The sequence below is a fragment of the Protopterus annectens genome, chromosome 12.part0, assembly GCF_019279795.1.
Source record: "Protopterus annectens isolate FY-2018-M chromosome 12.part0, PAN1.0, whole genome shotgun sequence".
NCBI lineage: Eukaryota > Metazoa > Chordata > Ceratodontiformes > Protopteridae > Protopterus > Protopterus annectens.
Window position 1 is genome coordinate 348,530,468 of NC_056746.1, and position 24,223 is coordinate 348,554,690.

Here is a 24,223-nt window from a genome sequence, read left to right on the forward strand (position 1 = left end):
TAGTCATGCTGTAAGGAAGTAGGAACAACAATTTTGGGACCATGGAGAATAATACTATCTTCCATCAACATCTCATCTGTGTAAGGAAAATAAGTTTGCACTTCAGGTGGTACACTAGATCACTTTGATGACCATCCAGCATTAATGTAGCAGTTGAGCTTTTGCAAAATTGTATCTGTCTTTGTATGATCTCTCAGCTCATCAAGTCTCATGGTAGAAAAATTGCACACTTCCATTACTTCAAAGTCATGAAGCTGTTCCGTTGTATTTCTGGGTGATCTGGATTAAGGTATCAGCCAGATAAAAGAAGTTTGCATTTTGTATAGACCATTTTGAAGTTGGACTTTTGCAAGTTGAGCATCATTCTTTGCAATCTTGCTGGAGCACAATGCATAGGCTTCTTTAAAATTGTAACTAGAGGTTGGTGATCATTTTCAATCTGAATAGCTCAAAAGAAAGTCTATATCACGTTATCGAAAGTTTACTTAATCGAATCAATAAAGGTCGAACTTTATTGATCGATTAAATAAAACATCAAATAACATAAAAAAAAAAAAAAAAAAAAAAAAACTAAATGGCCCCTACTTAAATATACCAACTCTGAGACTGCAGTACATTGAAGTAAACGGAGATTTCCGTTTACTTGCACCATGTTATTCACTTTCGATATTGTCATGCCGACAATATCAGACTCTATATTGTCAGCTTACGACAACGTGAAGTAGACCCAAAAAATAAATAATCAAGAAACTTGGAACATGCAAACGCTATTACCAAAAGTTCTTTCTCAGTTTGCACATACTCATCTCTGTCTGAGTAAGAGTTCTGGATGCATAGGCTACTGGTCTGCCTTCTTGAAGAATGACTGTGCCAAGACCAAATTTTGAAGCATCACAGGAAAGGGTTACTGGTTTGTTAACATCATAGTATCTTAACATAGGTGGCGTGGCAGTTTTCCGCTTAAGGTCTTCAAATGCTTTCTGGTGCTGTTCTAACCAACTGTACTCTGATGATGCCCTAACATGGAAGGGTGAAAGCGCTTAGTATTGTTGTAAGAACATACCTTTTATCGTTTTTTATCGTTTGTGGTCCAGGATTATTAATTTGAATAAAGGAGAATTTTTACTACATTCTAGGAGTCAAGGTTCTGATTGCTTTTGCTGTTCTAACCAAGGCCATGTGACATTTTTGCACATCAGCTCTCTCAAAGATGCTGTCAATTTACTGAAGCCTGGTATAAACTTGCCTAAATAGTTGACCCAACCAAGAAAATGTTGTAGAGCTTGGACATTATCTGGAGCTGGCATCTCGAGAATGGCTGCTTGTTTAGATGGATCTGTTTGCGAGCCAGTACTAGTAAATAAATGACCTACAAATGTAACTTCAGGAAGTCTGAATTTGCACTTCAGATGATTGAGCTTTAAGTTCACTTCACATGCTCTGTCTAGAACTCTCTTTAAGATTTCTGTCATGGTCTGCTTCACCATTGTCTCCAACAAATAAATCATCTACTATTATGGCACAAGGATATATTGAAAAAATTTGCTCCATTGCACGCTGAAAGACTTCACTTGCAGAATTTATTCCAAAGGGCATCCTTAGGAATCTGTGTCTGCCAAACTGGGTACTAAAAGTAGTCCGTGATGAAGATTTGTGATCAAGCATCACTTTCCAAAACAAACTCTTTGCATCTAAGGCAGAAAAAACAGTGCCATTTGGTATTAGGGCTGTGACCACTTCAACTGTACGCATTGGATGATGCAGTCTCTTCAATGCTTTGTTCAAATCTCTTGGGTCAGTACATTTTCTGATTTCATCTGAGTTTTTTTTGTGAGCTGCTACCATTCAGTTGGTTCTGTAACTGGACAAATTATACCTTGTTGCACCATTTTATCCAACTGAGCTTTGACTCCATCTTACGTGGCTATGGGAGCTTTTGCTGGTCTGTCCTCTGGGTCTAACTTCATAGAATACACAACTGGAAGTTTGCCAAATTTGTCATCGAAAACATCAGCGTACTCTGAGACAATAGCTTTGGAGAAATTGGAACTAGGATATGTGCTTATATGATGAACGTCTTTGGTAAAAGAAAGCAGATTCATTCTCATACTGTCTCTGAGACCCAATAAAGATTGTACTGGTCTTCGAACCACATAAAACAACAAGTTGTAACAGCTCTTGGCCAAATAATATGAAAGTACTACTGAACCTTTGGTTTGAATTTCTTCACCACAATAAGCAACAAGTTTCGCACAACTGGCCACATTGAGTTGCTCATTAGCTCTTACTTTAGCAAAAGTACCTGCTGACATAACATTACACTTTGAACCAGTGTTTACTTTGAGCTTGGTGGGTTTATCATTGATCCAGACAGTACAAAACACTTCATTCTTTGTTAAATTCACTGCATCAACTTTTTCACCAGCTACTGATGCACCATCTACATAGAAAGTAGACTGCTGCAATTCTACTTGATCAGTTTGCTTTTTTGAGTGGCCATTTTTCATAGCTGTGTGAGGTTTACTTGATTTGCAAAACCATTTTTTTACACTTCTGGCATTGCTAGCCAAATGCTAAACATTTCTCTGTTTTAGACTCGTAGCTGACCCCACAATTATGACAGTTAACAATAAGACTGGACTTGGGTTTTGCTGACTCATGCTTGTACTGCACTGAGCATGCACTCTTCTTAGAACTTGCTGGAACACTACGTGGTTTCCCTGACAAACCAGCAGGGGCTGTGGCTGCCATGTGCTTAGGCCTGCTTCTGTTTGCCACGTGTTGCATGCTATCTACATTTACTCTAGAGTTTGTTGAAACCATACTCTTATCACTTGCAAACATACTTGCGTGCCTTTCTGTAACTTCATGGATTTGAAAAATCTCTGTAGCTTTGCTCAGTGTTAAATCACTGTCACAAAGCAAAATCTTTCTTAATGCAGCACTATTAATACCACACATGAGCCTGTCCTTTATCAGCTCATCTTTTAGGTCACCAAACCGACACCTTTTAGCTTTGTTTCTCAGGTCAGTTATATAAGCTGCAAATATTTCCCCTGGTTTCTGATCTGTTGTGTAAAACAAATGCCTCTCTAATGTAACATTTGTCTGGGGGTTACACATCTCTCTGAATTTTCACTTCAGACACTCAGGGTCTTCCCTTGATTCAGACGGTGCAACAATATGAAGGTTTTCACCTTCCCCTTCATATACTGCTGATGCATACACAAATGAACGCTCCCTTTCTGTGGCCTCTGACCCAGCTAGGTTTAGCAAAATGAATGCCCTAGTGCATGCATCTTAATCTGAATAAGCTGCTTGTATAAAAGTATCATAATCTTGCTCAAATATTCTCCAATTCTCTGCAATATTCTGATCAAATACAAGTGGTGAGGGCTTTTGAAATCTGTCTGCCATATTAACATATACCACGGAATAGTTTTGCAAACATGCATGAACATACACACATATACATATGCCAGAAATTTATGCTAGTATTTGTAAGTATGCCCTTATACTTCTGTACTTCTGAAGTTATGCTTTTGGGCTTTTCGACATTATGCTATTGGGCATACTCGTAGTGTTTCAGAATAACTGAACTCTGCAAAATAAGTCTTTCGGGCACTGTAATACTTTTGAAATCAGTGTAAGAAACATTTCAAATAACTGTACTATGCAAATGAACTGGGCAGGAGAAGCTCATAATAAGAAACATTTCGAAGTAATTGAATTTTGCAATTAAACAGTACACAGCACACTGAAACTTCCCCAAAATGGCAGTACTTCACTAAGTAACTCTTTACATTGCAAGACACACACTGTAATGACAGCACCTTTGCGAACAGACACATCCAGCAGAAGAAATTTTTCAAAATTGCTGTACGTTGACTGTACTTCATGAAACAGTTGCACTTTGCACACTAACAGACCCTTCAGACAGGTGCGGCCTTAGGTCAACTGGTGCCCTAGGCAAAAAAACTCCATGGCACCCCCCACCTCACCACCCACTGCCTCCATCCTGGTCTACCTATACCAAATAAATCCTAGAAAAGCTCCCCTAGTAGAGCGGCGCCCTAGGCAGCCGCCTAGTTGGCCTATGCCTAAGGCCGGCTATGCCTTCAGAATAAATGCACAGTAGTAAGCACTTTTAACACACTCTGAGATATTTCGAATAACTTTAGTCAGGCCCTTGATACAATACAAAGTCGTAATTATGCCCAAACACAGCACTTTACCCAAAACATGCAGTCGCCTTGCTTTATTTATGCTTAATGTGCCCTTTTTTGCTCTTATTACATTTGTTGTGCTCATTTAATCTGTTTTTATGCCCATTGTGCTTTTCTTGTGCCCGTTTTACTCTAAACATGTCCGTTTTGCTTTACACATACTCGTTTTGCTTTAAACATGCTTGTTTTGCAAGTCAGCGGTAATTTCTGACCCTTTATAAGATTTTCTGGCAATAGTTTTATCAAATAACTCAGTCTTAAACATTTCTGGTTAATAAACCTTTTGTGCCTTTTTGCTTCCTTAATAATGCGGCTTGAGTGCCCTTGTAATGCTCCGTTTCATCTTATTTATAAAATAAACTGTTCATGCAATTTTTTTTGTTACCTTAGTTGCTTTTCTGGCTTTCTGGCTTGTTTACATGCTCGTTTCTTTTAGTTTTTCACTGCTGTCTCTGCACCTCATGGCTCTGAATATCTTGTTTCTGGCATCCCTTTTCTGACTCCATGTTGCGCGTCTAGTCAGGACACAATAGACGAGACTTCATGGGTTCTGTTCAAGCAGCTTTATTATTTACAAACACAGCAGGATTGAGGCTTAATGCTTTAACTTAGATAAACTTATAAACTAACTGTTACATTCATACATGTTCACTCTCTGGCTGCAGTCTCAAAATGGCACTGAATATAGCACGTGCTTGCTATTTATATATGCACATTCAGTCCTTGAAATTCTTCTTAAAGACACAGCACATACACACTGTTCTACATGTAGTTTGCAGTATTTAAATTATTTGTAACCTCAAAAAACTGATGATGCGCTGTGTTGTGTGTCATTATTTGTGTAAATTAGATTTTTTTTTATTTTGTTATATTTGTATGGAGGAGTAAAAGTATCTTCTTACAGAAAGTCTGGGGCCAGATTCCAAAAGACTTGCTCTCAGTGCAAGTAACTGACTCCAGGGAAAGTGTGCCCCAATTCCAACAGACTTGGCTGACAGTGTAAGTGACTTACTCAGGTGTAAGCCTGCTGGTGTAAGGCCTATCTGTAAAGTAGGCTTACACCAGAGTTAAGTCACTTACACGGAGAGTAAGCGTTTAGGAATCATGGTAGGCTTACACTGGAGTAAGTTGCTTATACCTGCAGCAAATCTTTCAGAACTGGGTCCCTAAGGTATAAATTAGTAATGCATTCTAATATAATCAAAACTGGGAATTTTTACATTGATTATTAGAAATGCACTAATATTTTACTGTAAATTTTAGATAATACCAATTATATTAAATTGAATCCTGCTTGTATATTTTCCAATTAATAGAGCTGTTGAAGCTGTTGACATTTTCTTAGTTTTATGAAAAGATAAAGTGCATTTTTAGAGCTGTTGACATTTTCTTAGTTTTATGAAAAGATAAAGTGCATTTTTTACTGTTTCTGTGGCTTTTAGCAGTATTACTCTTATTTCCTGCATTACATTAGTATATGTATATTGTAAAAGTCACTTGGCATATTTCCATGCTGCTTTATTTTTGTACATTGTAGTTCTTAATACTAGAAAGAGCTTGGTATGGTGAGAAAAAAAAATCAAGGAAAAAACAGAGAAATCATCTTCCAGTAATTTGAATGTCTGCTTTATTAGGAGTACTGTTGCATTATGCTGGTATAACTTACTTCTTTTGAATTGCTCTTAGAGACATTCATTAGAAATATGTAGTTTGCAAAGAAAGGGGACAGTGACTGTAAAGTTAGTCATGTTCATCAAGAATGTTTGTGCATCATTTTTAACAACATTCTTTAAACTCATTTCAGGTGGTGAACCTCTTGAAAAAACTCATAAGTCTCAGAGAGCCAAATGGAGGAGTGAGCAAGAGGACTCACTGTTGGAATCATGGAATTCTTTGCAGAAGTTTAATCAGTCTCAACGTGGTCGGATTTCTAATATGGAACCAGAGGGAGATGTCTTTGACCAGTTCTTGCAGAAAACTAAAATAAGCAGACAAGGTGGGAATCATCAAAGACTGAGGAGGGAGGTACAAGAGGAAGATGAAGTAAGCACAGAAACAGATAGAGACGAAGGAAGTGACTTTGAAATTCCCATCCTGCCCCATGGCCAGCACTTGCTAATTAACATCACCTCAACATGGGGGGATCGACACTATGTTGGACTGAATGGAATTGAAATATTTAGCTCCAGTGGAGAACCTGTACAGGTTGCACTCATAGACGCAGAGCCACCTGATATAAATATTTTACCTGAGTATGGCACAGATCCCAGAGTAGTAGGTAACCTGATAGATGGAGTAAATAGGACACAGGATGATATGCATCTTTGGCTAGCACCTTTTACTCTTGGCCAGAACCACTTAATCCGCCTCACTTTTGTGAAGCCTTACCAGGTGGCTATGATTAGGATATGGAATTACAATAAATCAAGAATTCATTCATTTCGTGGTGTCAGAGACATTGAAATGTCATTAGATGGAAAATGCATTTTTAAAGGAGAGATTGCCAAAGCTTCTGGAATCCTGTCTGGAGGTATGTAACTTAAAGAACAGCTATACTTTAGAAGGTAAAACAGTAAAAGCAAAGTAATTACTCTGACCAGCTAACATGTTTCTTTCCAGATTTTGTAGTGTTGTTTAGGTAGTTAATATGTTTTTTGGAAGCATCAAGCTCTTCTTTTACTTCATGTTACTTTGGTTTTATGATATCTTGCATGCATAGTGACAGTATGTTGTAATCTGTACAGGTGGTAGCTTTACAAAAAAGAAAGTATAAGCACATACACTTGCTAAAGTAATTGCTAGAATGTATAAAATATGTGGTAAGCAAATGTGGTAAAAGAGAATATAAGTGTAAAAGCAAAAAAATGAAAACAGACAATGGCCAAAGCCAGAGTATATTTGAACCTACAATTGAATGGAGAAAGAACTATTTTTGACACTATGTTTTTTTAACACCAGCACAGAGTGATTATGTGCAAAGGTTTGAATTTTGCTCCTGTTACTGGATTTGATCTTCCAAATACTTTTGGATTTGTATAAGTACGGGAAACAAATTAAGTCAAGGAGTAATAGGCCACAGTTTCATATTTTTAAATCGTTGTCAGACTGTGTACCGTTTGAACTTCTTGATGTATTGTTAAATTCAGGAAAAGTCCATTTCTTAGTAAAGGAATATTGGTTCTTTTAACAACTTTTAAGTGTAGTTGAGAGGAGACCTTGGCTTTGAGTGAACTAAGATGAAGTTCTCATATTACTGTTAAGGCTGTTGTCAAGGGAGGTTTGAATTCATTGTGAAGGTAGGTGCTAATGTTGAAATTATTAAGATGGCAGTGACTGAAATAAGCAATATTGTCAATACTAGTGTGTTTAGGATATTTGAGGTTGAACAATACAGGCTTGTAGAGGGAATGGTTCCTTAATCATTGGATTTCAGTCACACATTATGAATATTATAATGTAAAAAATGCAGCGTTCCATGTTTTAGTATTCCTAAAATGTAAGTACTAGTGTAAAACTGCCATACAGACCATAATTTTTGGACACTGATTTGTGAGAGAGATGTTTCATTTTTTTTTTTCTCAGAAAATCTTATTACAGTTTTTTTGGATAAAACATGATATTGAATACAATGTTATAGAATTATAAATTGATGCAGACCATCATAAAATAGTCTCATTTTTAAATTATTTTTTCTAAAGAAAATAAATAAAGATAATAACTATATACAGAATAAAACTATCAAACAAAAACTAAAATAAATACATATTCTGTGTCTATGAATCCAGCAAAATATGAAGGTAATATTTTCTTATATCAGGATTACAAGGCATACATTATTGTCACTAATATTCAGAATGTTATTATGAAACTTCTGTATTAAAACTGGTAACATAGGCCAAAAAATAATATTTCTTTTAGCTCATATTACTTATTTTTATTTTTTATTACGATCTATTAGTCCATAAAAAGACTTGAATTGTAGGAGGAGTGGATTTGTTTCATGTTCTTGTTGTAGCTTTCCTTGCTACCACTGATATAATCTGAAGCAAAAATTATTGTTCAGTTTTAACACACAGTTTTGGAAATATTAAACAAAAATAAATATAGAGTTATTTGAAATGTATATATCCATAAAGACTGACCAGCTATTTCCATATCACATCCATATTTCCTGCTTAAATCACAGTTAAAATTTATCAGTCTTTTTTCATGTCCTGTTTTCATATTCAACAGATGTATTTCTCTTCATTGAACATTCCACTTAACCTATAAAGGGCATAGAAAACTCTATGAAATTTGAACAGTTTCCAGAAGGGAGAAGTGCATGCAGCAGATAATTTCCAAGTTATTGTCATAATCATCATCAACAACAACCTGCCCTTTCCCATTTTTACATAAGGTCAGGATGTTGTATCAACTTGTCACCATTTTTCATGATTCAGAGCTATTCTTCTACCTTCGTCAACAGTCATGCCTGACTGTTGCAGGCCTTCTCTCGTGCAATACATCCAGTTCTATGACACGTCCAAATCACCTACAGCCAATTTTTACACAACTCCTCCTTCAGCTTTGAGCACCTTGGATTTGACAGTTTTACCTAGGGCTAGGTATCTCCTACTGTAGCCCCAGTACCATCCAAAGTTCCAGCTCCATTTCTGCAACCCGGACACTCAAAATCACCATCCTTGACATCCTCTCGGGCTTCAAGAATTCTGACCGAAGCCAATGTGGACAGGATGATGAGATTTCTGAAGTTGCAGATTCAGATGGGAATTATCCTGACTCCTACCCCTATGGGCCAGGAAGTCCATCCTTCTGTCACTCCACTGATAATAACTCCTCCAGTTATCAGACCCATCGTTTCAGAATCCTTGGATCCAAGTCTTCTGGGTTTATCTGGCTAAGATCCAAACTTGGTATTATCTTCAGATCTGAAGATATCTCTTGAGTTACTGGCTCCGATGTCCTCAGAGCCAAAGTGGTCCTATTGGATCCAAGCTGTTGGAGTTGACTCCGAAGTTTTTGGAACTATTTCTGTCTCTGAGCCTCAGCACTAGACAGCTCAGCTCCGACTTCATCCTTGGGCAGACTTCCTTCGGGGTAAAGGGAATCAGTGGGCCACAAGTCCAGCCTCTTGACTCCATTGTCTTCTTTCTCCCTGGTGTGTTCTGCCTTTGAGGCAGTGAAGAGAGTTTTCTCTGTTGCGGCAGTGCAGATGTATTCTACCCCTTGGATATTCCTTCTGGATCCCAGATGTCTCTGTACCTTGGGCCACATCATTCTACACCACAGGGACAGACTGCCCAAAGTTTCCACTCCAACCAGCAGGGTTTCACTGTCTCTTCTGATACTTCACCAGAGTATCCATTTGAAGAGGTCCCTAGGAAGTGGAAGTGCAAAAGGAGGCACTTGGACTCTCCTCAGGAGTCAGTCACTGAGGATACTGATTGCATTGAAGGAGAGGGGGATCCCACGATTCGGTCCTGAAGACATCTCATTTGGAGACATTCTTGAGATCCTTAAACAGATGTGGTACTCTGATAATCCTTCTCCAGAGGAGCTGGTATTCCTGGAGGCATTTGAAGCTGGCCCCTCTACCTCCTGGGTTACTCCACCCACAGATGAGCTCATTGACTTGATCTCTAGGCAGGCATGGAAGGAACCTGACTCACTTGAGCCAATCCTCAAGAGACCAGATCAGATTCTGCCTCCACCAGCAGGTTAGGAATTCTGGATTAAGGAGGTGCCCGTAGATGCCATGGTTGTGGCTGCGGCCACCAAGAAGGAACTTGCTGAGCAGAGTTCCTCTGTCTACCTCCCTAACAGGGAGTCTAGGGCATTGGACAGATTTAGGAAGCATGTTCGTGCTTCAGCAACCTTTGCCCTTAGGTCGCTGAAATATTTGGGACATTTCACGAGACTACAAAGGGACTTGATCAAGGAACTTTCAAAATCACTTGGTGAGAGTAATACTGCTGAGGCTCCATCTTCTGGGGTTTCACAGTTGGCTACCCTTCAATGCATTTCAAATTCGTATATGAGGCTTATCTCGCATGCTGCTGAAGGTGCCTCAAGGGCAGCAGGTTCAGGCATTTCCATCAGGAGGTATGCTTGGATATGTGATTTTGCAGAGCCCTTCAACTCGTCGTTCATCAATGCACTTTTTGGTGGAGAGAATTATTTCCAGGGGTTATATAATTCCCTTTTCCCTACCACCCCTCTTGTATACAAAATTCACAATGTTCTACCCAGTCAGACGAAAGCAGCAGCACTAGAAATGCAAAAGCTGCTAGCAAAAAAGAGTCATCCAAGAGGTCCCACCAGACGAGATAGGATCCGGAACTTACTCAAGATTCTTTTTAATGCCAAAGAAAACAGGGGACTGGAGACCAGTTTTGGATCTCAGCGACTTGAACAAATCAGTTCAATACACAAAGTTTCAGATGGTCATAGTTCAGTTCATTCTGTCTTCCTTGGGCAAGGATGACTGGATGTGATCAGTAGACTTTCAGGATGCATGCTATCACATAAAAATGAACAGACAATCCAGAAGGTATTTATGCTTCTGGCTGGAAGCCAGTCATTATCAATTCAGAGCACTGCCCTTTGGTCTTACCACAGCACCCAGGGTGTTCACTAAGTGCATGGCAGTGGTAGCAGCTCACTTGAGACTACAGGGATTCTGAGTTTTTCCATATCTAGACGACTGGCTCATTAATGCACTGACCACGCATCTACTAACAAAAGCAAGAAATCAGGTTCTTCAGATTTGTTCTCATCTAGGAATAACTATAAATTATGAGAAGTCTCAGTTACAACCAACTCAGACCTTGGAATTCATAGGAGCAGTCTTCAACACGATATCAGTGACAGCTTCTCTTCCTCTCTCTCAAGAGTACAGACTATCAGATTCCAGGTCAGGAAAATAATCCACAGTACTAAAATTTCAGCCTGGTTGATCCTTCAATCCTTCGGGTCAGTGTCCGCTACCATAATCTTAGTTCCACTAGCAAGATTTTACATGAGGATTCTTCAGTGGATGATAGCAACTTAGTGATCTGTTCTTTACTAGCACATGTCAACATAAATAAGAATCGCTCAGGCATGCAAGAGATACCTCTGGTGGTGGATTCAGTCAGATCAGGTCGTACAAGGCTATCATTTTATTCTCCCTCAACCCAAGGCCATAGTCACCAAAGATGCTTCCCAGACTGGGAGGTGGGCACTTCCTGCAAAAAACAGTCCAAGGCATTTGGTCCCCAGAAGAGGCCACTTTTTACATATCAATGTCCTGCTCTCAGTGTTGCAGGCCTTCCAGGATGCTGTCCATGTAGGGACAATTGAGATTCAAACAGACAATCTGTCACTGGTTTGGTACATCAGCAACCAAGGAGGAATTAGGTCTTACCCTTGTGTCAAGAAGCCCTCACAGTGTGGCAGTGGGCGATCTCATCCAATCTCTCTCTACTCTTCCCTCATTAGACCAGTCATTGAGTATAATGCCCCATTTGACATGTACCTCACTAAACACCTGCAACAGCTGGAAAGGCCACAAAAGTACCTCATGAAGAGGATCCTAAGCCTTAAACACATGCCCTACATGGACCAACTCAAAAAACTCCAGCTTTTCTCTGTCTAATATCATCTGCTAAGAGACGATCTCTGCTTGACTTACAAAGCCATGTCTGCCCCAGCCCTGTTAGAAATGTTACACCTAAAGAAATCCCAATCCCTCCACACCACCCACTCCAGGGACCTCAACCTCATTATCACAATCAGCAGAACATGCTGGAGGGACAGGTTCATAACCCAGAGACTGCCCATGCTCTGGAATAGACTTCCCATACATGTCAAGCAGAGCACCTCACTGGCCCTTTTCAAGAGAAATCTTGGTGAGTGGATGGGAAATAGAAAATTCACCCCGGTGATCAGTCCAGTGGCTCTACTTGATTGAGGCACTGGGAACTAATGGCAGCATGATGCCAGGGCACTTCTATGGGCTAGGCTTGTAAAGGCTTCAGGGCTGTTGGCCTAGTACACAACTATGAACTGCTTTCTCATAGCAGTGCACATTCTGGGGAAGTCCAATGTTATAGCAGACAATTGAGCAGCTCCATTCTTCTAAAAAAATTATTTTCTGTTAATGGGGCCAGCCTTGCTGCTGTCTTTTTGCTTCTCACCTAAACAACAAATGCAGCAGCTACTTTGCCCTAATCCACCCTAGTGGAATCACCAAGGGCTGTTCTTCTTGACGACTGGCCCCCCAGTCTACTTTATGCTTACCCACCAATTCCCTAACCCCGAAGTTCCTGCAGAAAGCTGCCAGGTTGAAGAGCAAAGTCATCCTCATTGCACCTTACTGGCTCGACAGATTTGGTTCCCCTTCCTATGGCCTTATCTGCTTAATCATCCGTGGATTCTGGAACCAATTTTTTGGACTGTCTCACCTGACAGGTATGATTTATCTGGATGTCTCAAACCTCAAGCTGACAGTGTCATTTCTTCAATTCCATTAATAGCCAGACAACTGATCTCTTCACCTCTCTGTCATATTCTTTTGTCTTCCCATAAGCCTTCTACAAGAAAACTTTACACAAGTAAAGGTTCATTTACTGGGCACAACAAAAACACATTGATCCCTTCTCAGCTATGGCTATGGTAACTTCTTCAGTCTTTCTGTATAGGGCTTCCGTGGACAAGATATATGTCGCTGCAACCTGGCCCAGTCCTCTCATACCTTTATCACTCATTACAAACTGTATCTGGTCTCGAGGGGAAGAGCAGCCTTTGGCACAACTGTGCTCAGGAATACTTTCCTTAGAGTTCACTTGGAAATTTATGTAGCTGGGGACTCTGTCCCAACAGTTGAGGTCAGAATGAAAATCAATAGCATCAGATTAAGAAGTTATGTACTTAACCATAACATTCCACCTATGTTGTCCATATTCATTTTTCCTCAACTTCCTGCCCACCAACCCCACATCCTTTTTCATTATGGACTTCTGGGAGAATGAGAGATTATAAGGACACCACTGTGTCCCATGTTGAGCTCCATATAATGGCTTTTTCTGTTAAGAATATTATATTAATATTGCATGTGAAGTTGTTCAATCTCACCGTTTATTCTTTACTGATGGGTTTGAGCCGATATGGCCTTTTGCAAAGCTCAAGGTTTACCAGTAGCTTGAGATCAAGCCCCTTATCCCATGATGCTCTGCTGGAATTACCTCAGATCTAGTTTGCCACGGCACGGATCTCAGAGGTTCCAGTTTGCTCTAGCCAATATTCACCAAAAAAAGCGTTTTTCACAAGTTATTTTCAAATGTTTTTATATTATTCCATAGTTAGTGATAGAGTAGTTTCTGTGGCTTCTTACAAGCTCCCCTTTCCTTTGTGTGCTGTTTAGATAGTTAGTTTGTAGTAGCCTTGTGTTTTGGCCTAGTTGTTATCTGGTTACTTTTATATATAAATATATATATATATATATATATATATATATATATATATATATATATATATATACATATTTAGCTGTTGTTGGTCCTTTGGGTCATTGTTTGAGTGTGTGTGTGTTTTATTATTCTTTCTGGTAAATTAGCTGCTCTCTAGGCTTTATGTGTTTTGAGCCTAGGTGTGGTTCTTGTTATATAGCTGAGTGTGACATTATTTAGGCTTTGTTTTTAGTGTTAAGCCTAAAGGGTTATTTTGTTTGGTTATGTCTGAGGACAAGCACAAACACCCAAAGTCTGGATTCAAGAAATGTCCAGACTGCAGGCAAAAGATTCTGTGACTGATGGGCACGTTCATTGCATATATTGCTTACGTGCTGTGCATTTACAGGAGTCCTGCAGTATTTGCCAATCCTTTTCCTCAAGGGTTTTGTTGGAGAGGAAAAGGAAGCTTGTTAATAGGGGCTTGCTGAAGCATCCTTTTTCCGAAGCATTGAGTGACCAGGATGGGGCCAGCAAGTCCTCTAAGTCCTCGAAGTCTTCAGGAGACTCCAGGGAATCTAAAGCCTCTAAAAAGTCTAAAAAATTGGAAGATTCTGGGACATCAGCTCCACAGCTCTTGGAGCAGTGTGTCTTTTCGTTTCAGAGCCGGACCACAGTTCTGGAGCCGGTATCTGAGTGACCTGCATCTCCACTCCTTCAATCGGCACCGTCGGTGCACTCCTCTAGGTCTTCTGTCAGCCTCTCGGATTTGGATATGGACTGATTGGTGCAGAAGCTCTTACAGGTACTAGGCCTTGCTAAATTGTTGTCGGCTCCGACCCTAGCGTCGGAACCGAAGAACACCACCCTGGATTTGATTTCTCCTCCTCCAAGCCATACCGGACCTTCAGAGCTAGAGGGGGCCAACCTGTTGATGGTGGAGCCATTGGAGACGAGACCTGCTCCGGTGTCCTCTGTTCCATCTACTCTGATGTCCTCAGTGCTGACCGGGGACTCTAGGAGCTGACACACTCCTGTCAGGTCCGGGGAGGACAGTAGTACCAACTTGTTGGTACCGACTCTTCCTCTCAGAGCTTCGGCTCAGAAGAGCTCGGCTCCTACCTCTGGCTCGGAGCCCATGGCCGTGGTGCAGGAGGGGCTGCCGGTTCCTTCGGGTCCGTCGACTCGTTCTCATCAGAGCCGTGATGCCTTCGAAGCCATGAGGAGAGCCTTGTCACCAAAGACATTCTCGACACCAGGTCTGGCCTCTTCTTCCCCCAAAGCACCTGTGTCTACTTCTGCCTCCATTGTCCAGGCTAAGCATAGAGACCCTGAGCCTCAGGTAGCCCCACAGGGTGCCCCCTGTTTTTCCAAGACCTCCCCAGAGGCTCCCACTGAGGAGGTCCCCAGGAAGAGATTGTGCAAGAGGAGACACTTGGACTCCCCACAGGAGTCTTTGACATCTGACACTGACTTGGATGAGTCAGAAGGGTTCCCACAATCCCCCTCTGAGGATATCTCCTTTGCAGAGATACTAGAGATCCTTAGGCAAAGGGGTGATTGGCAGTCCAAAGGCCCTACTGAGGACGTGTCAGTTCTCCTGAAGGCTTTCGGGTCTCAACCTCCCACCTCTTGGGTGTCTCCGCCCTTCGATGAGCTCATGCAGCTGATCTCTCGGAGGGCGTAGAAGTCACCAGAGGCCATGGAGCCTGTCCCTCGGAGGCCTAATAAGTTTATTTCTACCCCCATAGATAAATCCTTTTTGTCCAAAGGAGTCCCTGTTGATGCCATGGTAGTGGTGGCGGCCACCAGAAAGGAAATGTCTGAGACTTCCTCGTCTATCCATCCTCCTAACAGAGAGTCCAGGATCATGGATAGATATGGAAAACGCATGTTTAGTTCAGTGACTTTTACACTCCGATCCCTGAACTATTTGATCCATTTTACCAGGCTACAAAGAGATCTCCGTAAGGAGTTGGGAGATACTCTTCAGGGTATTGTAGCTGCAGGGGCTTCCAACAAAGTTGCCACCAAGCTTGCTACCCTAAATTCCATTGCAAACTTGTCCATGCGTCTCATATCATATGCAGCTGATGGGATGAGTAGGGCAGCAGGTACAGGAATTGCTCTAAGAAGACATTCCTGGATGCGCTTGTGTTCCTTCGCGTAGCCCTTTAAGTCTTCATTTGTGAACACCCTTTTTGATGGCTCATCTCTCTTTGGGTCTAAAGTGAAGGAAACTTTGAGCAGGTGTGAACAGGAGGGAAAGACTGTCTGCCGTTGGAGTCCGTTTTTCGACCCCTACTCGTTCTTACCCCAAAGGCCAAAGGGGAGGAAAAATGTGGTTCCGAAATGCCCAAGGAGCCTTTCAGGACACAAATGGTGAACCCCCCCCTCTAGGGGCAGAGGAGGGGGTAATAATGGAAGACGCTGCCCTCACGGCAGAGGGGGACCGCAACACCAGGGTGACAGAGATCACTTCTCTGGTCAACCCTATCAGCGCTCCTGAAAGGAGGCCCGACTGTCCTGCTCTGGAGGCAGTCGGGGGTCGCTTATCTTTGTACCCAGATGCCTGACAAGATATAACAAACAACAACTAGGTACAAAGTATTATTTCCGGAAGGTATTTCAGTACCGGTCTCCACTCCACCCATACCCGCAAGGAGAATCCTGGACGTTCCACCCAGTTACAGGGAAGAAGCAACTGTAGAGGTCTGCCACAAGTTGCTGGAAAAAAGTCATCCAGCCAGTCCCAGCAGACCAAACAGGATCCGGAATTTACTCAAGATTCTTTTTGGTCCCAAAGAAAACAGGGGACTGGAGACCCATTTTGGACCTCAGCAGACTCAACCAATTTGTGAAGAAAGAGAAGGTCCGGATGGTCACGCTACAGTCTATACTTCCCTTTTTAGGGAGAGGCAATGAAATATGCTCGATAGATCTCAAGGATGCATACTACCACATAAAAATGGCCAGGCCATCCAGAGATCATCTGCGTTTTCCGGCTGGGAGCCAATCATTATCAATTTCGAGCCCTGCCCCTTGGTCTCACAACTGTCCCCAGAATGTTCACCAAATGCATGGCAGTGGCCACGGCTCACCTGAGACGTCTAGGATTCCAGGTGTTTCTGTACCTAGACGATTGGCTCCTTACCTCCACCACCAGGCGTCAACTGATTCAGGCGAGGGAATACACTCTGACACTCTGCAATCACTTAGGCATTACAGTCAACTCAGAAAAGTCTGCCTTATTGCCATCGCAGCATATCGTCTTTATAGGGGCAGAGTTAGACACTTCAACCACCACTCTACGACTACCAGTTCTTCACCAGCATGTCGGCTCATTGGTACCGAAAGACAGAGCACCAGCCGCAGAAGTTTTAAAAATATTGGGTTTGATGGCTGCAGCGATCTTGGCCATACCATTAGCAAGGATGCATATGTGGATTCTTCAATGGCTGCTATTCACTCAGTGGTCTTATCAGGAACTTCCAATGAATCACATGATTTTAATTACGAACTCTTGCAAGAGAGATCTCCATTGGTGGTTGACGTCTCTTCATGTAATCATAGGGCGCCCCTTTGTACTACCCGCTCCAGTAGCCACTGTGACCATGGACGCTTCCCTGATAGGGTGTGGGGGAGACATTTTCAGGGAAAGACTGCCCAAGGCACATGGACGGATCAAGAGTCACATCCTTGTATCAATGTTCTGGAGATGAGAGCAGTACTTCTGGCATTGCAGAATTTCCAGGAGTCTCTTCTAGGAACGATTGCAATTCAGACAGACAATATGTCAGTAGTCTGGTACTTGAATAAGCAAGGCAGAACCAAGTCTTACCCCTTTTGCCGAGAAGCCCTCAGAGTTTGGCAGTGGGCTGTCTCCTCCCAGCGCTTTCTGTTGGCAACGCACATCCCGGGGAGATCCAACGTGATAGCAGACAAACTGAACAGGGCAATTTTGTTGCTGCATGAGTGGTCTGTCAAGCAAGAGATTGCGGACAGGATTTTCTGCAAATGGGGCCAGCCTAGCTGCAATCTTTTTGCCAGTCACATCAACATGAAATGCAGAAGCTACTTTGCCCTGATTCCCCCTCCGGAAGAACCCCTGAGGGATGCACTCATACACGATTGGCCCCCGGGTCTCCTGTATGCATTCCCTCCAATCTCGTTAATACCCAGACTTCTACGGAAAGCAAAGTCACTGGGAAGGACCATCATTCTTATCACCCTTCATTGGCCTTGGTAGATTTGGTTCCCATTTCTTCATCATCATCTCTTGGAGAATCCATGGATTCTGGACCCAGTTCCGGGCTTTCTGACACATCCGTCAGGGGACCTCCATCCTTCCTTACAGTCACTGAAGCTAACAGCTTGACTGCTCCAGTTCCCCTCATAGCCAGGCTTCATAACCTTTCCAATGAGACAAGGCAGATCCTTTTGTCTTCCCATAAGCCGTCCACCAGAAGATTATATCTTAGTAAGTGGAAGAGATTTTCCATGTGGGCCTCTAAGCAGAACATTGATCCTTATCAAGCCCCCTTGACGTCCATATTAGAATTCTTGACTATGATCTTTAATAAAGGAGCTGCAGCCGCAACAGTTTGGGTCCAGTTGGCTGCTATATCTAACTTTCATCTCAGAGATGACGGGCTAAACATAATGTCCCACAAGTTGTCCAAGACCTTTCTCAAAGGAACCTTTCACATGAAGCCTCCAGTGAAAACTCCTTATTCTCCTTGGAATCTAAATTTTATGCTGTCTCGTATAATTCTTCCCCCATTTGGACCTGCATCATCTTGTGATCTTAAATTTTTATCATGGAAAACCATATTTCTGGTGGCTATTACTTCTGCCCACAGAGTGTCAGAGCTTCAAGCTTTATCTATCAGCCCTCCTTATTTGATTTTTCATTCTGATAGAGTATCTCTTAGGACAAACCCCTCCTTTTTGCCCAAAGTTTGTTCGGAGTCTAATATCAACCAAGTCATTGAGTTGCCAGTCTTCTTCCCTAACCATTCCAATAAATTAGAGTATATGCTGCACAAACTTGACATTCACAGACAGCTCAGATATTATTTGGACAGTACAAAAGATGTTAGAAAATCAGACCAGCTCTTTGTGTCTTTCTCTGAAGCCAGAAAAGGTAGACAAGTGGCTAAAACAATGCTTTCTAAATGGCTATTTGATTGTATCACTTTTGTTTATTCAGCTGCTAATATGCCCTTACTACACAAGATTAAAGCTCACTCTACCAGAGCAGTTTCTACATCATCTGCATTCCAAGCCAAATTGCCCCTTGATAACATTTGTGCTGCAGCCACTTGGTCTAAACCTCATACCACTCATTACAAAGTTGATAAGGCCTCCAGGGACAGGGCTTCCTTTGGGTCTATGGTCCTGAAGAATGTACTCCCATGAGCCACCCGAGATTGAGGGTGCTAGGGACGCTACCTATCAGTAAAGAATGAACGGCGAGATTGAACAACTTCACATTAAGAAGTTATGTACTCACCACAACGTTCCATGTGAGTTGTTCCATCTCGCCTTCATTCTTACGTCCCTCCCTCCATCCCCCACCTGGCTGATAGTTGACCTAGAGGCTGGTCTCATCCTGGTTGCTCAATTCTTCTTCCTGTCTATGGGAGGGTAGTTCACTTATGGATATAGTACACACAGCAAACAAGATCTGAGGCAATTCCAGCAGTGCATCATGGGATAAGGGGCTTGGTCTCGAGCTACTGGCAAACCTTGAGCTTTGCAAACGGCTGTATCGGAGCCGATGTATTGGCTCCGAACCCATCAGTAAAGAATGAAGGGAGATGGAACAACTCACATGGAACGTTATGGTGAGCACATAACTTCTTATTTCTTTATATCAGTCAACAAACAAGATCTGAGGTGTGTTAGGGGTTAGTGCATTGAGGGTAGGGAGTACCTTGAGAGCTTTTTGGTGGCCATTAGCTATAGTAGCAGCCAGGCTGGAACCCAAGAGTTGAGGAAGAATGAAAAATGGACAACACAGATGGAACATTATGGTAAGTACATAACTTCTTTCTCTTCATGTATTGTTCCCACAATTCCCATTTTTTTCAATGTAATTTGCTCCTACCCTTTTTTAAAGATCCTGCTTCAATTTCTTTTATTTTTTCTTTTATTTCTGGTATTATATTCACTACTTCTGATATGGTTGGTTTAGACTTCGATTTCCATTTTCTAGTAATTGCTTTTTTTTGGCAGCCACCAGAATTAAACTCAGCAAGGCCTTATTATGTCTAGGCAGTTCAGATCCTGAATCACAGCTCAAAAATCATTTTCCTCATTATATCAATTTGCTCATCCAGTATTTCTGGCAGAATAGTCTGCAAGAGTCTGTTTGGGGTATAAAAATACCTCTGAAGACACTTCCAAGCAAATATCCTAAATCTTCTAGACTTTGTTGCATGTTTGGGAGCTATACATATAGCCTCCCATTGTTTATTTGTGAACTGTTTATCCAGTCTCTGTTCCCAATCTTATGTAACCTCCTTCAATTGATTCCTATAGTTATCAAGCAATATTCTATATGCCTTACTAATTAGCCATTTTATCAGCAGCTTCTGTTCTAGATTCAGCTAAAAACTCTACCAGTGCTGGTCCTGTCTTTCTCTTTGCCTGTACTCTGATATCAATCCTTGATAGGGAGGCAGTCTGTAGCCTGCAATCCAAATGTATTCTTGGCCTCTTCCCATTATAGTACCTCTACTACTCTTAATTATTTTCTCCCAATACCTTGGTTCCTTTGCTAGTTCTCTCCAGTAAATTCCAGCCCCCCTCTTGCATATTCTCTGTACCCTTAATTGCAGTTGTCCCTTTTGGCAGAATCTCCTTACTGCACTCCCTTGTTTGTTTAGTTCTTAGAATACTTTCTGCTGCTCTATGAATATAATATTCTGTATGACTATTGTTATTCTTTCTAAGGATCTGCATCCAAAATCCCAGTCTCCTTATTTCTTGCCCCCCGCCCATTTCATCATTATCCCTTTCCACTTTGAATTATAGCTTTCTGGGTGTGCTGTGTATAGGAGACTTAACTGTGTAACTCTAAAATATCCCTTCAAATCGGGTAATCCCAAACCATCTTATTCTTTTAGAAGGATTTTGGTTGACAGATGTACACGTGTGTGTATAAATGTGAAATGGCCTGATATTTTTGTATACATGTGTGTGTATACATATATACACGTATGTACACACACACAAGCAGACACACATGTATGTATGCATCTTACACACACACACACATGTACATCAACCATAAATCTGAAATGGTGTGATAGACACATTGATCTTTGTTTCAGTGTGGCCATACTGGCCAGTGGACTTGGTTTAGCATACTGGGTTTTACATCCTATTTGAGGCTCTTGCACTTTTTTTATGAGGTAAAAATGTTCTATTGTATAGTAATATTTGTAAAATTAGGTATTTTCTCACAGTAATTCAGAAGTATTTTATGATGATGGCACCTTTTTTTTAGTTCTGGAAGCAACTCCATAACATGCATTAATGAGTAAGGGCTCTTTTCCAGATTTAGAACGACCAGAAATTGGTGCTAGAGAGCATAATTGCACTGTTGCACTACACAGGTGACGTGGCAGTGATCTGAGGTGGGCTTGAGGAATGTAGAATTAAAGATTGTAGTTGGAGAAAGCATAGATCAGGGTGGTCAATACAGTACCCCATTCTAGCCATTCTGTACTATGAGGAAAAAAAGTCATTTCATGAATATAGTCACTGCTTACTGCAAATGTATCATTTCAAAATGTTCTTGTAGTTGATACAATGTATGTGGACCCTGGAGTTAACATTGTATGCAAGCTAGGTGTAGATTTAATGGATGACAAATTCAGAGACATGTTGTAAGGAAGCTTAAGGAGTGGAAAGCATACTAGGGTCACCAGTGGGCTGATGTGACAAGTGCTAGTTCCATTCACAGACTAGTTGTATGGTGGTATGGCCAGGGTCTCCATTGATTTATGGCTGCACACTGTGTGAATTGCTCACTAAACGGCTTCATGTTGGTGTCTGCATTTTTCATTTACTAATGTAGTTGGATGGAATGCCTGGGAGAGATGATTAACAGTATGGGTAATCATAAGGTTTTGGTCTCTGATGTCAGACAGGCAAGATAGGTGGAGAATAGTAAAAAACATTGATTGCTGACTGGAGGGAGAGGCAGCTACTACACAACATGGATCAGTACCTGAAAGGCAGGAAAAGGAATTTAATTTCTGTAAGCAGGGGTGCGGATGGTTGAAAGTCAATTTTGTCATTAGCAGTGCATGTAGATATGTTCTTTATTATTACATCAAAGTATATAGAGTGTGGAGCAGCTGCAGGCATTGGGGACTGACATGGAGAGGTTGGCACAGAGGTCTGCCAGGGGACAAGAACTACCAACTGACTGTACAAAGATTTTGGGCTATTTTAGCTATAAAGCTGAACATGGTGCATTGATTTCAGTCTGGGTATGAGAAGGGAGCTTGAGAAAAGTGATAGCTGCAAACACAAGGGTTGATAGTTAAGGTGATTTCTTTTGTTTTGTAGTGTAGCAATCAGGAACTCTTGAGTGTTTTCAGGCTGTTGGGAAAGGGGGAGGTGTATAACTTGTTTTCAGCAATGGCTTAACAGAAGGCCTGTATTCTGTTTTTTTCAGCTGTTTGCCTTCAGCTGTTTGCCAAACCATTTGCCAACAGCCACGAATCACAGTTCCCCATGTGCTGCATCATCATGTACTCATGAGCTATATGCAAACCCACAGTATAATAGAGGGGTAGTTATCCATAAGAAAAGTGCATCAATTGCGGTCGGACAAGACAGTTTTAGTGCCAAACATAAAGTTGAATAAAGGAACTTGCACATCACGGACTTTTCCACATATGTAAAACAAATTACCGTAGTTTATGTAATTCAGGACAACTGGGTGGGGGGTGTCATGCATATGACCCCCATGTTTAAAGGACTCAGTGTTCCTTAATGGCCAACAGACCTGAACACTGGATTTAAGATCTTATAAGCATAATAGTTTAATCTGTTCTGTGTTTCATGTAAGGAGTGAGAGTGGCAATAATTGATTGGTTCTGAACTGATTTAAGTGAATGGCCATAGTGCAGTGTTAGGAAAGGTCCATGCAGTAACAAGTGCTTTCTCAAAATTGCCTGTGAAAATTTTCATTTTACAAATGTAGTAATCTGAGGTGTGTGGACGGAGTATAACAGTGCATTGTGGGTGGTTGAAGGTCCACTGGATTTCATTGTCCTGTGTTGGCTACATTTTAGATGAGTATTAATTCTCTGTAAACATATTTCCCCTCATATGTAATGTTGCAGATGTAAATACCTAACAAAATCAAAGTTATTTTTAAAAATCAAAACAGCTGATTATACTGATTATAATGGATGTGGCTATGATTATCAGTGATATCAAACTATTAATCCTTTTGTAAGAAATATTGTTTTTAAGTATTTTGCCTTCTTATCTGTGACCATCTGTTTCATTAATATATGCTAAATAATCATTTAGAGAATTAATCTTTTTATGTCTGAAATAATTAAATCTTTTTTAGCACTGGAGCAGTTTGGAGACACAATCTTGTTTACCACAGATGATGACATTTTAGAAGCAATGTCCCGAAATGATACAACTTTTGATAGTGAATTTGCAGCTCTTCAGATTTTGGATTCTGGAGATGAATTGAAAAGGCCAAGAACTGCAGATGGAGAGGGAGATGAGAGACCTTTCACTCAAGCAGGCTTCCGAGCAGAAGGAAAACAAGTAAGATCAAGTCCTTAATCTCACCTGACTTGAGGTAATTTTCCTATCAGCATTGTCTGCTGTGCCTCCAGTATAATAAATAAGCTCAGCTGTTACAGTTCTCGTTCAGTAGTGCTTTAATCTTTATTTTGGAGGAGGTAACAATTTTTTTGGTACGTTATAGAAGAAAAATTACTAGGATACAATTTGACAAAATTTCAAACTGTTAAACTCTGAATGTGATGTTCTCAATCTCATCTGTATTCTCACTTGTGGGTCGGATCTGATATCTGATCCATCTCTGCCTTTTACAAAAGCTCAGGCTTTCAGCAAAGCTTGTGGACATTCTACCTTACCCATAATACAGTTCCCTAACTCCCTCAGATCTCGTTTTCCACTCAACGAAAGACGTGGTCCTCTCAGGAAGCTCTGGGCAAAGTGACAATTTATTATATACTTTTACTATTTTCTCACTTAAATTTTTCTCTAGAATTTAATTTAACAATATCCTTACCTCTTTTACGTCTGTTTTAATTAGAAGACGATCTTCTGAGTGCAAGTGTTGTTCCCTTTTCATACTTTCCCCTCCCCATGTCCGTTTATGTTAGAGGACATTTGTTGCTCTAGTGTTGTTCTCTCCATCTATCCATTTCAACATCCATTTAAATTAGAGGACATTCTTTTTCTTAGTTTAAAAAAAAATAATTTTTTTTTAATTTCTTTCACATCTGTTTAATTAGAGGATATTCCTTTATGTGTGTGCGTTATTTTTCC

At 41.1% G+C, this 24,223-nt stretch overlaps 1 protein-coding gene across 4 annotated transcripts in view; it reads left to right on the forward strand.

Annotated features, from left to right (window-relative positions):
- LOC122816558 (katanin interacting protein) overlaps window positions 1–24,223 on the forward strand; it is a 3,576,055-nt gene that overhangs the window by 2,528,316 nt on the left and 1,023,516 nt on the right. For all 4 annotated transcript variants that reach the window (XM_044089422.1, XM_044089419.1, XM_044089421.1 and 1 more), the window contains exons 16-17: window positions 6,031–6,756; window positions 23,262–23,470. In XM_044089422.1, coding sequence (XP_043945357.1) covers window positions 6,031–6,756; window positions 23,262–23,470 — 935 coding nt within the window. The remainder of the gene's footprint in view (window positions 1–6,030; window positions 6,757–23,261; window positions 23,471–24,223) is intronic.